The sequence below is a fragment of the Vanacampus margaritifer genome, chromosome 1, assembly GCF_051991255.1.
Source record: "Vanacampus margaritifer isolate UIUO_Vmar chromosome 1, RoL_Vmar_1.0, whole genome shotgun sequence".
Taxonomy (NCBI): Eukaryota; Metazoa; Chordata; class Actinopteri; order Syngnathiformes; family Syngnathidae; genus Vanacampus; species Vanacampus margaritifer.
The window spans coordinates 16,991,826-17,007,234 of record NC_135432.1 but is presented as its reverse complement, the minus strand read 5'-3'; the positions used below and the strand labels follow the sequence as shown (position 1 = coordinate 17,007,234).

At 39.5% G+C, this 15,409-nt stretch overlaps 1 protein-coding gene across 4 annotated transcripts in view; it reads left to right on the top strand.

Moving 5' to 3' along the window:
• The window catches only part of tafa5l (TAFA chemokine like family member 5, like), a 56,959-nt gene extending 44,076 nt beyond the window's left edge, over positions 1-12,883 (top strand). Inside the window, exons 4-5 of one of the 4 annotated variants that reach the window (XM_077546840.1) lie at positions 6,262-6,316; positions 8,165-12,883. In XM_077546840.1, the coding sequence (XP_077402966.1) occupies positions 6,262-6,285 (24 nt within the window). In that variant the 3' untranslated portion in view covers positions 6,286-6,316; positions 8,165-12,883. Of the gene's footprint in view, positions 1-6,261; positions 6,321-8,161 lie in introns of all 4 variants that reach the window. The other 3 variants (XM_077546848.1, XM_077546825.1, XM_077546832.1) reach the window with 3 other exon arrangements.
• Positions 12,884-15,409: the final 2,526 nt, after the last annotated feature.

The following is a 15,409-nucleotide window of genomic DNA, read 5'->3' as shown; positions in this document are numbered from 1 at the left end:
GTAACAGAGATTTTCTTTCAGTTTGGTATTTATTTACACTTTTTTTTTTAACACACTGCATTGTTGGATTCCTTCCATCAGCTGTGCTCTGGAGGTCTTTTCTCTCTCTAGTGTGTGAGAGGCTGTATGCGCTCCCTTGTGTTGTCACATCGAACACACTTTATCCTTCTGCCCTTTTTGATGTTCTGTCATGGGCAGCCTTTGAACTGCCATTTGTGTTTTAGCTCGTCTCCAGAGCTTCATCTGGTGTGAAATTGTTGAAGCCAAAGGCCACGTTTCAACACTGACACTTTATAACACTTCAGGCACACAAAAAAAAGCCTTTCACTGGGTGAGACATGCTAAAGCTCTCAGCAACACTGTGCACCTTTTTTTCCCCCTCAATATGTTTTTTACTAGTTGTGGCATTGGGGCAGCACGACAGGTGAGTGGTTAGCACGTCTGCCTCACAATCGCGGCTTTGGCTCAAAGTCTTTCTTAGGTTAATTGAACAACCAAATTGTCCGTAGGTGGGAATATGAATCTAAAAGTTTGTCTATATCCCTATCAAAACACCGATGTGGGGCCCATGTGGGTTGGATATGGGCTGGTGAATGGGTCCCATTTGGGCTGCCCAGCTGGGCCCCTGTCAATTTTGGCAAGGGATTTCATGGTGGCCCCCATGTGGGCAAACCCAGATGGGTTCAAGGTGCCTCATAGGGGCCCTAGCTATTGATTTTAAAATGGGCCTCATAGGGGCCCGAGCTAAAACCCACATAGGTATGGAATGGGCTGGTGAATGGGCCCCATCTCGGCTGCCCAGCTGGGTCTTAGTTAAAAAGTTGGCTGCTAAAAAATGGCTGCCATGACATGGGTTTGAACCAGGACACCTTGGAACCAAAGTCAGACACAGGACAAAATTGATGTTTTAAATACATTTAATGTGACATCAACCCATCACTCAAGTCCAGTTTTTGGGGAAGTCTCTTCTGTAAGTTAAAATGACTTCCAGTGCCCAAATTCCTTTTTTTTGAATGTCAGTGATTCCCGTGACAAGCGAGGAAAAGGAAAACGCCGCCAATTCTTCTCTAAAACTGAGAAGTGCTGGTGTGAAAGCGGAGCTTGATTACATCTCTAATCTACAACTCTGTAAAATAACACTTAACTAAATGTTAAAATTACACTTCAGAAGTTGAAATCTGTTCCCAAAAATGTCATCCTGAAATTTTAAGTTCCTACAGGGTGATTCAAAAAGAGTATGTAAAAATCATCATGCATTATTTCAAAAATTAAAAACGATAAAAAAAAAAGTAGCTTCAAGTTTTTATTTCATGTTTTACAAGTGGCCAATGTGGCTACCACCGGCAGCACGGACAAACAGAATTATTCGTTTTCCAACTCAAATGAACCTGGAGCCTGAAGTACTCGTTGAAGTGGCCAAATAATACTTCCTTTAATTGGCTCAAATGGGGGGGGTTCCCATATCTTTTCGGAATACTGTGCAGCGCTTTCTTCTAGGTTTGAACACTCATCTTGTGCTATCAAACTTGTATTGAATGGCCTATTAATAGTCCAAATAATACATATTGTCACCCTCTTTATAATAAAAGTCTTTTTTTTTTTTGAAAAAAAATATTATTTTGGGCTAAATCATCTCCTTGTGATGGAAATGGTTCAATTTGTTGTGTTTGTGTGTAAAGAAATTACCTGTCATGTTTGGGTTCTGTTTTTCCTTGTGTGTCTCCCTTGGCCCTTCCTCGTGTCAACCAATCAGTGCCCTCAGCCACTTGTGTCTTGCTCCAGGTGTGTCTTGTTGTGTCGTTAGTGTGTGTATTTAGTCTCCTGTCTCCCCTCTGTCGGCGTCGATTCATTGTCGTTTTCCTCCCGTCACACTGCCGGTATTTTGCCTTGTTGTTGTCCCCACGTTTTGTTTCACTTGCCATTTGGAGTTTGCTTTTGTTTTGTATCATTAAATTCCTTCTTCTTTTCTTTTTTTTTTTACATCACCTCTGCCTCCTTGCCCTGCTTTCCTGCGTTTGGGTCCTCCACCAAACTCCACCCTCTTGACAGAATGAATTGACAGAGACAAAGGGGAGACAGGAGACACACTAATGACACAACAAGACACACCTGGGGCAAGACACAAGCGGCTGAGGGCACTGATTGGTTGAAGGGCAGGATTACACTTAACAAGACCAAGGGAGACACACAAGGAAAAACAGAACACAAACATGACATTACTTAGGCGATTATTTTAAGAAAGTGTCAATATTAAGTTGAACATTTTACTTAATCGTAAAGAAATATAGGCCCATTAGTAAGCTCTATCGCTCATGCTGTTATTTTGCGAAATTTAAATATTTTGTAGTGAAGCCCAGCCAGAGCCCACTTTTTGCCCTTACTTAGTTTCGCCCATCTACTGCTCACCTACTGCCCAACAACGAAGCCCACCATAAGCCCATGCCCAGCCAAAGCCCAAGTACACCAAGTGGAGCCCCAACTGCACGTGTTGGGTGGTATGTGCCCCGTGATTGGGTGATGATCAGTCCATTGTGTACCTTGTCTCTTGCCCAAACGTCAGATGGGGTATGATCTGCTTATCCAGGACCCCAGTGAACATAAGCGGTATAGAAAACAGATATATGCATATTGGCATTGATACTAGTTAGCATTTGTGTGTGGCAATGTGTGCTCACTGATAGGTAAGTGGAACTTAGTAGCCTAGTGATGAAGTGCTGCCTCCATGAGTGAAATTACAAATGATGCATTTACGGTCTCATTCTTCATACTCTAGGCTACTTACGGGTTCTGCTTGTGCCTGGTCACAACCCCTTAGCTCTGTCCGTAGTCGTCATGGTAACAAACTGGTTCAATTCATTTGCATGGGACAAGACTGCCACCTCAGAAAAAGCTGTATTTGGTGAAAAATGAAAACAAAGGGTGCTGTAATTCTTCTTCCTTAAGCATATAGCAGACATGTGACAGAAACACGTAGGAGCTGGTGTCAAATTGTGGGGGTGAATGATATGTCTCCTAAATGTTGATAACAATAAAACTATCAACTTTTGGCAAGATATGACCTGCAATGAATTACTGTCCCTTCTTCAGAGATTACATTTCTTTTTTTTAGTTGTATTATTTTTACAATTTTCGTATTTCCTTCTCATGTTGAAAACCTTTTGGAATAATAAACAGTATATACAAAAAAACTCAAAGAAATAAACCCAGTAAACAAGGAAGATGACCAGTTATGCTCACGTTCTAGATTCTTGTTTGACTTCGAACTACCGATTCCTTGGATTTGTTTTATCTCACATGGATAAATTGGAGTCATAGTTATGCATCTACTTGAGATTTTCTTTTCTTCTTTTTTTTGTAAACAAATCACTGTTCACATATTTGTTTGTCACATTTTGTGTTCACAAGTATTTTGAGATCTCAACATGGAACAAAAATGGTTTCTTTGAAGTGTCGCTCTGCTTCGGCGGATTCTCCTCTGAGATTAAAAACACATAGCTACTCATCAGATGTGTTTGCTTGTGAAGCACAATGAGGTTCCTAAAAACACTTTGATCCTGAAATATGCCATGTTGATGAAGGAAATAAGCTAATTGATTTCCTTTGAATATTTCAGTACTGATCTTCGCTGGCGCCTTCTCAAAGATTCAGGCGGCGCACCTCATTTGAACTGCGAGACTTTATCATTTATTTATAGCACTCCATGTTTACAAGTCATGTTGAAACAGGGGCACCTCCAGCTCGGAGAGGAGGTCCAAAAATATTTGTTGCATTACACAGCAAAGTGCTTGTGAGTGAATACCCCTCATCCTGTGTGCCGGCAGGAAATCAATGTTTTCCACGTTCCGGTCTTGTTAGCAACCATGGACGATGAGCACTGGTTGCACAGGGCCGTTTCTTGCACTGGTCCCGTGGGGCCACATTCACCTTCTTACCCTTTTAATTAGTGGGAGCAGTTCATCGTGCTGCCAGCTTCTGCTGTCTCAGCACTCTGCTCCGACTTTACAAAGGTCCCCGATCGATAACCTAAACCTGAGGAAAGAGACAAGGTGCTCCATTGTGAGCCCAGATACTGTAAAATATCTAAAGAGGGACGCAATCTCTCCGAGTAGCTGATCAACCTTCAATTGTGCCGTAGGAAGCAATGAAACAGGAGTTGCATTTTCTGCACTGCATTCTCATGTGTCAGGTGTTAGGATGGAGGTTGTGGACCCAAGTGCAGGGAAGCTACGCAGCAAGGCAGGGATGAAGTTAAAAAAAAAAAAGATTTAATCAAGCAAATGGAAAAACAAGATACCACAAATTAAGGCCCCCTCCAGACGGAAGCAAAGCCGGCTTCGTTCCTCAAACAAATCTTGCACACACGCAAGCATTTCAAGACTTGCGCGTGTCCAAAAGAAGACGCTGAGGACGTTTAACGGCTGTAATGTATATGCCAAGTCTGGAGTGGCACTGTAGCGCAGCTATGGGGAGTTAACGGAAAGCGTAGAAGAAGAATCAGCGAAGAAGGCGAACACTTTTTTTTCTAACTTTATTGCAATCTACAGAGCAAACTTGGCTATGAAAAAGACAAACGCAGGAGAAGTGACAATGGCGGGTGATTAAAGTACAACACCGCTTGTTGAACGTGGGAATAAAGAAGGAAAATATTTTGCTGCAAAAGCATAAGCAAGCTAGAGGCTGCGCAAGACGACTACTACACGGCTATCCGCCATTGTTGTTGACAGACTGACGGTTCGTGCGCAGTCACGTGAGAATTGGAGCATACATCATCAAACTACAATGTGTCGTCATCAAGCTGCGACCATTACGTCATCACTGGTGTCCAGACGGAAGGATACGGGGCACGTTTTTAAATCTTTCCACTCTGGAGCCCGGTTTCAAAAGTGATCGGTTTCAAGCTCCGAAACCGCACCATCGTATGGACAAAAGGCCTAAACGTTAAGAAACTTGTGAGGATACACTGAAACTGGCTTTCATGTGGACGGGGCCTAAATACACCTCTGCTAATTACTTGACAAGACACACCTGAGGAAGACACACATGTCTGAGGGCACTTATTGGTTGACCACACGGGGAAGGGAAGACACACACAGGTGGGCGTGGTACACATGACGAGACAAGGGGAGAGATGAGGAACACAAAACACTGATCACACAGAACCAAAACATAACATCATTTTCATTTTCAGTTTGCTGTTTGTTATCATGTTTTCTTCTACTATATACCCATAACCGGTCAAGACAAAGTCAAAGGAGGGGGAAAAAAATACAGCTGTGGAGCTCATCCATTAGATGCTGAGTGAGCTGACTTTAGTGATAGTGAGATTTAGATTACATTTTATGAGGTCCCTTTCTTTGAGGGAACCCAAACACCTTTGCTACTTTCTTCTAAAGTCACCTTTCGATGGGGACCTCCATAACAATATCCTCTTTTCTTTTTTTGTCCATCAAAAGGGTTAACAAGGTATTGCGATCCATCATGTTTGTTCCTCTTGTCCAACCCTCGCTAAGCTGATCCTTGAATGTAATAGAAAGCCAGAGGTTTGCTTTGCGAATTCCGTTGCGGTCGTTGTGGCTTTTATCCCTTTGGGCGGCCTCATTTTGTTCCTTGTTTTGATTTAAAGATGCAGTGGAAGTACTTAGCATTTAGATGACATGCCGGAGAGAGGTGTGATGGATCAACAGCTCTTGGGAGGGCTGAATTCCGACGCCAGCGCCGGCCAGGCCCAGCGAATCGGTCCTATACAGATGGACGAACCGAGTGACAGATCACAGGACGACAAGCCGGGCTGGCTGCGGAATACCAAGTCGGCAGACGCGAGTGAAATAGAACGCCTGGCACGACCAAGAGGGGAGCAGCGGAATGCCAATGCGGCTCTCCAACACTCGCCTCGCCTTGGCTCCACTCATTGGCTAAACACATCATTAGCTTCGTGATTATGATTAGCCGAGTCATTATCTACACAAAAGTGGCTCATTCACCAATATTAAGATGACAAGGAAGTTGCTTTGTCCCACCAGTCAAGGGGAAAAATAAATGTCCACATTAAGTTCTTGTTCTCGGTGCGCCTCTCCAAAAGAAGTCAAGCAAAACTAAATGCATACTTAGTAACCTTCCACCTTCCATTGTTTCACCTTGGATATAATTGGAAGCCATACCATCTGTGCTTTTAAATGAACATATGCTCTGCGCCAAAGGCCAGCATGTTGAGGGAAGGTTCAATAAAACCTTCCTCTAATGCCAATCTACTTTCCTTTGCAGCCTTTGCCCAAGGAGCCATCGTAGGATGCGGCAAGGGGGGAAAGACGACCTGGAAGTATGTGAGTATTACATTTACCGGTATTCATTGATGTGGTATATAAGCAATATACACCATTTTGATTACCGGATTGTTAGAATTACTCAACCTGTGTAAAATAGTGCAAAAAAAATTCTGGGATATAAAAAAAAAAAGTCAGTAGGGTTTGTTTGTTTTGTTTTTGGGCTCAGTTAAATTGGCAACACATCTAAAACTAAATCATATGCAGCAGATACCGAATGTAAATAAATGAGCAGACTTTGTATAAAGTTTACCCAGGATCATAAAATACCAAATTGACTTTGCTGGGAGATTTACATCCCTTTCCTTAAAAAAATAAATAAATAAAAAGAGAGAGAGAGCATATTAGACCTTTAGCTGAGTTCTTTTCCCAAAGCTGTGTCTGTGAAGTTTTTATATTGGGTAAAACCAGAGGCTTTTGGAATATTTGAAAGATTGATTTCCCCTCTTCCGCCGAGAAAACAAAATGAATCATGCACAATTACCAAGGACACTGAGAGAAGGCGAAAAGGGGGCACCATAAATATTTATTTGCTAGTCCTGGGAATTTGTATGATACTATATGGATTTGCCAAATCACATTTAGGTGTCTGAATGATTTATTTATACAATCCTGGGTGTCAAATTTGTCTACTCTTATGCTCAGCCATGTATATACTGTATTAGCATTTATGGATTTATCCATAGGACATGGTCGGCTTCTATTGTCATTCAAATGGATCATAATCAGATGATTGGCTAAATGAAGTCATTACCTGACCAATTTCAGCAGAGGTAAAATGTATTCCACATGGAATTACACAATTAGTACAATGGACCTTTGACTTCGTTCAGTTATTCATAGAAGTCACTTTTTAAAGATTTTACTGCTGTGACATACATACATTATATTTAACATTGCTACCCCGGCGATTACAATATCCATTCACCCAAAATGTCTCTGAGATTTCACATTGATGTCGGCGTAATTGCTTATCTACTTTAACCTCGGTTGTAGAGATACAAAATCTAAATAAAGAACTCTTTTTCAAAATTTTGATGTGTTACACATTTTACACTGTTGCACTGAAAAATGGACTCAGTCTGAACAATAGTTGTCAGTAAGGTGGGGGCTTTAGGACCCAGATGCGGGAAGGCAGGGCAAGGAGGCAGAGGTGCAGTCCAAAAAGACGTTTTAATATCTAATCAAAAAAACCTAACTTCAAAATACAAAATAAACTGAACTAACAAAACATGAAGCTAAACATGACAAAACAACTAAGGCGAGACTAACAACATGACATGGATCCTGATCAGGCGAAGAGGTCAGCGTGACGTGGCGAAAGACTTACGACAGTTGCAACAGCAAAAATGAACCGACACAGACAGGGGGGAGACAACCGACTAAATACACCAACACTAATGACATGACAAGACACACCTGGCTGAGGGCACTGATTGGATGACACATGAGGGTAATGGGGAAAGGTGGACACAATCAGGGTTGACACAAACACCACACGAGGAAGGGCAAGTGACCAGAAATGAGAGGAGTCAGACTTTTCAAAATAAAACAGGAAATGACAAGACAAGGGGAAAACACAAGGAAAACATGACAGGGAGTAAACAAGACTGAAAATAAACATGACAATAGTCAGCAGTGTACACAAGAGGATTGCAACGCAAAATAGTGTTTTTTTTTAATGACATGTTTATATCATTTTGCAAATGAGCTCTTCAAATCCTCATGAAGTGGTGGGACGAAATGTTATCACACGCCGTTGATATGTTTCACGAGTCCGTTGAGTGTTCTTGTGTCTCATCATTTGTGGCCTCCCCATTTTCTAATCGTTTGTTCCTCAGCAGGTTCGCTGATCCGTGCTGTGAGGCGAGCTGTGGCCAATCACTACAGAACATTTACGTCTGTCCAACAAAAAGGTTCACAAACTCCACACCGCACCTTGAGCGTCTCTACTTTGGCCTTTTTCTTCCTTTTTTTCGGTAGTCTCAGCGTCAGCCTTGACAGTTCATTGCGGCCACATTTTATGAAGAAAACATTGAGACAAACCTTGTGTATCAGCTGTGAAACATTCTTCAACGAGTATCGGCCATGCAGTCCAGAGGACGTTGCCAGCGAGAAAATCTTTCCTAGATCAGCCCCTTCATCTTCTAGGCTTTGCCACTGTGAGCCCATCCAAGGAGATTTTACAAACATCCTTATGACTCACTGCAAACTTCAGCCGTGCCACTGATGAGTCCACAGGACTCACTAGGATGCAACCAACACATCTTCAGTGTGAAAGGAGAAAGACATTGTGAGCGTGGACGTCTACTGGACCCTGACTGAGGTGAAAAATACCGACTCACGTCTAACCAACCCAGTCAACAAATGTGGTCCAATGTGGCCATTTTGAATGACTCGTCATACAACGTGTGCTTTTTTTTGTTGTTGTTGTTGTTGTTTTTACATAGCGGTGGGTAGTTTTTGTCAATGACGCTCACTTTATCTGAAGCATTTCTGGTAGCAGACCCCTGGTTCGGTGTGAGTGTGTGTGCTTGCACAGCCAGGGATACACTGTGAAATAAATCATATCAAATTGCATTATTCATATGCTTTTGTATTTTTGGCCACGCCCAGACAGGAACGTTAAAGGAGGCCTAGGGTTAGGGACCCACTCAAGAGGGAAAATTACTACCAGAATTAAATTCTACAAGAGAAAAGGGCCTAACATCGCAAGAAAAAAAAAGTTAAATACAAAATGTAAGCTTTTTTTTTATTATTATTATTTAGCGAGAATAAAGTCATATTACATCCACAATGTATTCTATGTTCCACAACTATTTGTGTAAGCAAATAAAGAATAAGTTAAAAAAATAAACAAATCAACCAATTGGCCCATTTTCAACAAGCAAATCACAAAATGAGTTCTGTTGTATCAGTATGTATGAATAATGTTGAGGATGTTGCCAAATTGAATTTGTACAAACTTGACATGCAATGAAACAGTGTTAGGCACATCAACACCAGCAGCTGTATGGACACTTTTAATGTGGAAATGTTTGATTTGATCTAAGGTTCGAGAAGGGGCAGAAGGAAGCCAAAGCTTTAATGGCTTAAAATGGAAATGTTGAAAGTATGTATTGAAAGAAGCAGAAGTGCTTTTCAACAAATATGAAATGATATTTCCTGATGAGTATATGACACATCACTATTGTCGCTCACGTGTTTTAAGAAAGAAAAAAAAAGCCACCGTTTACTCTTACAACTTTAAACCTGTTGTTCTTGTAATTTCACTTTTTTCTTTCCAGTGTGGCCCAAATACTATACTATACTATACACCATTGCACTCAATTGTGTCATTGTGTTGAAATTGCAAAGAGGTTTTTTTCCCCTATTTTTGTCTTAATTTTATAAATAGCGATATTTATATTGTAGGGGCGGAGCGGAAATATAACTGAAAGTAGTGAGCATAAAGTCTGCTATCCAGAACATTTCCTTTGTGCTGTATTTGGGAATACTGTTCTAAAATCAAGACTATTTTCATATGAAATGTTTTGTTCATCTGAAAGTGCTATTAGCTGACCAGATGCTTGATATATTTGACATGGTATACTGTATATATATATAGTACAATTAACATATTTTTCATTCAATGGATGTCATCACAAGGCATAGAGTAAGAACACAGAATTTAGGCCCCTTTCACTGGGTTAACTTCACTTCAGCTGACTGTTGCTAATGCTACTTCATTGGATAAGAGTTCATCTATAACAAAAGTTTAAGCAAAAATTTAACAATTTATTAACTAATGAGACTAGTAATTCTAAATAGTGAAATATTGTTCCAACCATACCTCACAACTGTGGAATCTAATAATAGTGATCCAAAACTAAAACCAGCATTAGAAAGTTATTGTTTCCTATGTTTTTTATTGGGTCCTATCAAATCAGTTTTACAGTTTATGATGAACCCTTTTTTTCTCATGTTTCCGTCTTAAAAATCTTAATGTCTTAATAGTATGATCAAATACTGAAATGTCAGTTTCATGTTTTTCCCTTTGCCAGAAACCAATGGTAAAAAAAAAACAAGTTAAAAGATCAATTTAGTAGCAGAAATGTAAATCTTTTAAAATGTTAAACGTCTAAATGGACTTCAGAAGGTGCACAGAAGGAAAACTAGTAAAATAAAACGACTGTATACGGTCACACAAAATTATTACACAATCTTACTAAAGTATTTACAGTTTGCAGTTTTGTCTGTCAGCTCTTCAAAAAAGGTTGTCGGCACCTTTTCATTAAAACAACGTATATATATATAATTATCAAATCTGTTTTTGGCGGTGTAGCAAATGGGGAAACGGATATGTTAAAAACAATTCAGTTCAGTTTTTGTTTGATCTTCAAATATGTGTTGTTAGCACAACAGAAAGATTCCGAGATCACATGAAAATGTCTTCATTGAGGGCCGTATTCTCCCATTATGTGTAAGTCTTTGTTTCCACGTGCATGGATTTGCACACTTTTCCCATCCAGACTTCTGACACACCTTTACTGCATATAACTGAACACATGTATGGAGGTCCATCAAAAAAATAATAATAATTGGATAGCCAACCATGCACTAGATCAGCAAACTTTTTTGCATCACAGACAGTTTCATGTAGACATATTTTAATGAAACTGTCATAAAATCAATTAAATGTACAATTCACCATTTCGATGAATGTTGTTGAATTAATAGTGGTAGTCCTGCACATGTTTCTCTTCATTGAGCTGGTCCTATCTTGTGGTAAAAAAAAAAAAAATGCTGGCCAGGAACATGTTTCAAGCAACAACAACAAAAAGTAAGCAAAGCCTAATGTGATCTGCCAAAAAATATTACAGATAAAACACAGTAATCTTAACACCTTTGATCACCTCAATAAAATATGTTTTTGGGACCCCTCCTCAGGATTAGTGAGATCATAAGCACCGGTCAAGGCTGATTGGTTTAGCAAGGACCCTTAATGTCGACATGTTAACATTGGAAAAGCCAACATCATGAGACTGCTGTGAAACAAAACAAAAAAAAGAATGAAAGAAAAGAATACACTGTGATTGTGGCAGTTTAAATACATTTCATAGCTTTCAGGACCTCTATTATACATATCTGACCAAGCGTGTTAGTAACAGGAGAATCTGCCTAGCCAGAAAAAGTGCGCAACTGTGCACCTTTTCCCCCCGTTTGCATATCGAAGAATACGGCCCTGAGTGCGTTACTGCTTGTGTTTGGACGCAGGCACTTAAAGTATTGACAGTCGATGTTAGATTATCAATACCCTAATGTGAGATAACGAATGATCTATCGCCCTTGTTTTTAGTCGCTGTTTTTCAGCAAGAGAGATTGAAAAGCTGCTTTGTTGTTATTGTTGTCATTAGTTAGCAAGTCACTGTTAGCTTTCCTTCATCTGATTGATTAAATCACAGATGTCACCTTTGTTTAAGATAAATGAATTAATAATAAACGACCTGATTTCATCTTTGTTTCAAATACTATGAGACAAAATAATAATAATAAACATTATTAATGCCTTTACTTTTGTTTATTCTATCTACATCTTATCCTATTAGCGTACACTGTGAGTGGAAGTGAAGTTACGTCCAGGAAGGAAGACCGAGATCAGACACAACAACATGATTGAACACCAGTGACTTATTTTAAAAAACAAAACAAATGACATTACACATGACACATGAGTTGAAATCTGGAAAATAAATTAGCAGTCTAAAAAAAAAAAAAGCTTCTTTTGTTTTATTTTTCTTGGACAAAAGCATTGTATTACATCATGCTGGTGTCTCTGTTAATGCTACCAGCCCTTTATTCTCTTTCTTTCTTTCTTTCTCTCTCTCTTTCTTTCTTTCTTTCTCTCTCTTTCTTTCTTTCTCTTTGCTGTTGTTTATTTGTACGTAAAATACTGTACATCTCTGTTGTAATGTATGAATTTGAAAATATAAAAAAAGCATCTGTTTTGGGGAACAGTGCATTTTTTGTTTGCGTTTGCGGGTGTGTACGTTCGCATCATTGGTGGTCTGCGACATTGCAAAATATAATTTTGACCCTTAATTTCATGCTGCTTAGTTTATCGCCTCTTTGGTTTGCACTCACATCAATAATTATGGGGATTTTTTTGGAGCAAGTTGTCACTCACACTGAGCAAAATAGAAGCGCTTGTTTTTGTCCTCATTTCCACAAACCCATAATAGTACTTGTATGTGAAATTGTGTTGCAAATGACAACTGTGGCATTCGTTGGATACATTCAAATACTGGTTAAAGCAGGGCAAAACTATTGATTTAAACATTATATTTGAAACGTTTGGAGCACACAAAAAACACATTTTTTAAATGTTCAAAATAATGATAAATAATTTTTAAAAAACTGCCCCATCATCCATCAATCCAACATCACCTTCTATCAGTTTACATTTCCTAAAATAAGTAGAAGTACTGTTTATATAACTTACCTATTCACAACTAGACAATATTTTTTTCCTGTCATGCTATAAATATGTACATACAAATTTAAAAAAGTTTTTTTTTTTTTTTTTAACAACAACAACAACTGTATCAGAGACAAATAGGAATAATACAAGTACTGTACAACAAAGGGCGCCTTTTTTCATTCCAATGAAATTGTACTGGAACAAAAAACACACGAATATAGCAGATGATAATACAGTCTACTACATAATTCATGACAATGGCTTGCATATTACAGTGCAACGGTTGCCGTCAGCCGTTGTGCAGGGCCTAATCCACAGTGAGGGGGATGCAATTATTGCTCCGCTCAAAGTAGACTTTTTCCATACCTACATGCTGCATCATGAATATTCCAGTCAAATGTTTGTGAAAGGGGAAGCGGCAAGTTTGTTTCCTTTCAAGCTTCAGTAAATCTTGCAGACAGGCTGAAACTTAAGACATCACAAACTACTCAAGAAGGCTGATATCACTCAATTTCATAGGTAATTGAAATGGAAATAAGATGTTTCATTAAATTTATTTTTAACACAACAGGCATGTTTTTAGTCAAATGTAACTGTCACACAAGTGTAAAAATAAGTTAACCAATGTACAAGTGAAAACAATAAAACCTTAATTTGGCCTACCCTTGAATTTCCTTTCTTCGTCTAACTTCCAGTGTACTGTGGTGGTTAGTGGCGCTGTCCACTGAAGAGTGCTGAACAAGGCAGCAGGCGGCAGTAAATTATTCATTATTTGAGTCCCAATGTCGCTTCTTGACGAACCAATGACAAAATATTATTATTATTATTAGTCATATTATATTTCTTGCAGCTCTGCCAAGTTAGCGGTCCCCACCCGGCTCAAAACAATACCCCACTCTGTCGATGATCTCCCAAAGGAAAATTAAGTGATTCGTTGATCGAGAATTGTGATATTACGCTAACTAGTGACAGGAGCTAATCAATGTCCAGCTTTTCTTGCTTTACTTTGGTTTAGGGTTAGGGTTAGGGTTAGAAGAAGCAAACAGGAAGCATTCGAAAAAACGACGAGAACTGAACATGCAGCTAAATGTGCGAGGCGCACCTGATGGTCAGCCATGATTAGGCGTTTTTATTCTGAAGATAAATCTACTGACAAGAGATGTTTTTCCCCATTGTTTGTGTGGCAGTATCTGCAAAGCGACGTCGAGTGAATGAAGCCGTTGTGCTCGATGTGTCGTCAAAAACAGGCAACACAACAATCCTGTTGAATCATAGAAAAAAAATGAAAATGCATAGCCTGCCACTGTAGCGTTAGCATGTAGCCGCTACTAACTAGCCACTGGACCACAGCATCAATGAATCTTGTCTTTTGATCATGCACATTTACAAGTAGTAATGATGTCAATGCCGTATTGTAGGATCATAATTTGAAAATGTTTATGTTTATATTTTAAGGCCTAGTCATTATTGCTGAGTGGTCGGTTTTTAGTAGTTCTCTGTGTTAATTTGTTGTACTGCTGAGGGGGTTTTCCCCCACTTTCATTCTATGCATCATTGTATTCATTTTTGTCTTTATCAATTTAATCCCGATGTGAATACGATATTGAAGAACTGAAGAATATTTGACTTTGATTTCGGTACAAGTGCTTTAAAACTGGTAACTTAAAATCAATGTAAAGTTGTGATAATGATCACAATTGTTTTAATACTATTTAAAAAGCTACTGTACTACAGTAGTTGTACTTTGTTTTACAGTGTTGCAGAGGTAGGGAATGTAGAAATGCTGAAGTACAAATTCAGTATTGAGACATTTTTGGTCAATTTCACAGTGTACAGTCTCAGGCGTGTTCCTTCAGCAGTATTTCAGTCCAAATCTGAGAAACGACATCTGTGTCCACATCAAACAAACATGGGCCAAATGTCTCATTCTGGATGGCCTTCATAACTGAGCTTTGGAACGGAGACCTCTAAATCCTAAATAGATCTCTGGTTGAGCCTAATGAGGCGCTCCGACCACAACTGCAGGCAAATTAGCATTATAAAAATCTATTTACTGATCCATTAGCTTAGCATAGTCCTAATGATATGGTTGTGATGACTCACCGGAGATTTGGGTTAGCCGGTGGCTCGTCGTTAAAGGTAGATACTTGGGATGGGAAGGTCTGATGCATGTAAAGGGGATCACAGCAAATCCAGTCAATTGCTGTTGAAGTAGTGGGAGTCCCACCTTTTCCCAACTACAGTAATTGGTGTTTTCGCATGATTCCAATCCTAAGCAAGTTTCTTCCTCACTACTCGAGAGTTTAACCCTGACAGTCGCGTGTCTGCAGAGAATGGAAGTACTGCTGTCACATGAAATCTATTGAGCCATCCCTCAAACTAACAGCTGCAAACAACAATTACAGCCTGGCCCAGATAAGCAGAGTAGCACCGGCTACAGGGATGGCACTTCATATATGGTGAGTGACTGAGACTAAACTAGTAAAGTTTTCATTTGAGAATCATGCTGTCTAAACGGCCTGGTGATGTATGAGCCAATAACTGAGGTAATCAGATCTGTTGCATTGTCTTTTACGGATGACAAGATAGCAAAATAATCCGTGTCCTCACTGTTATTGCCTGAGGCACA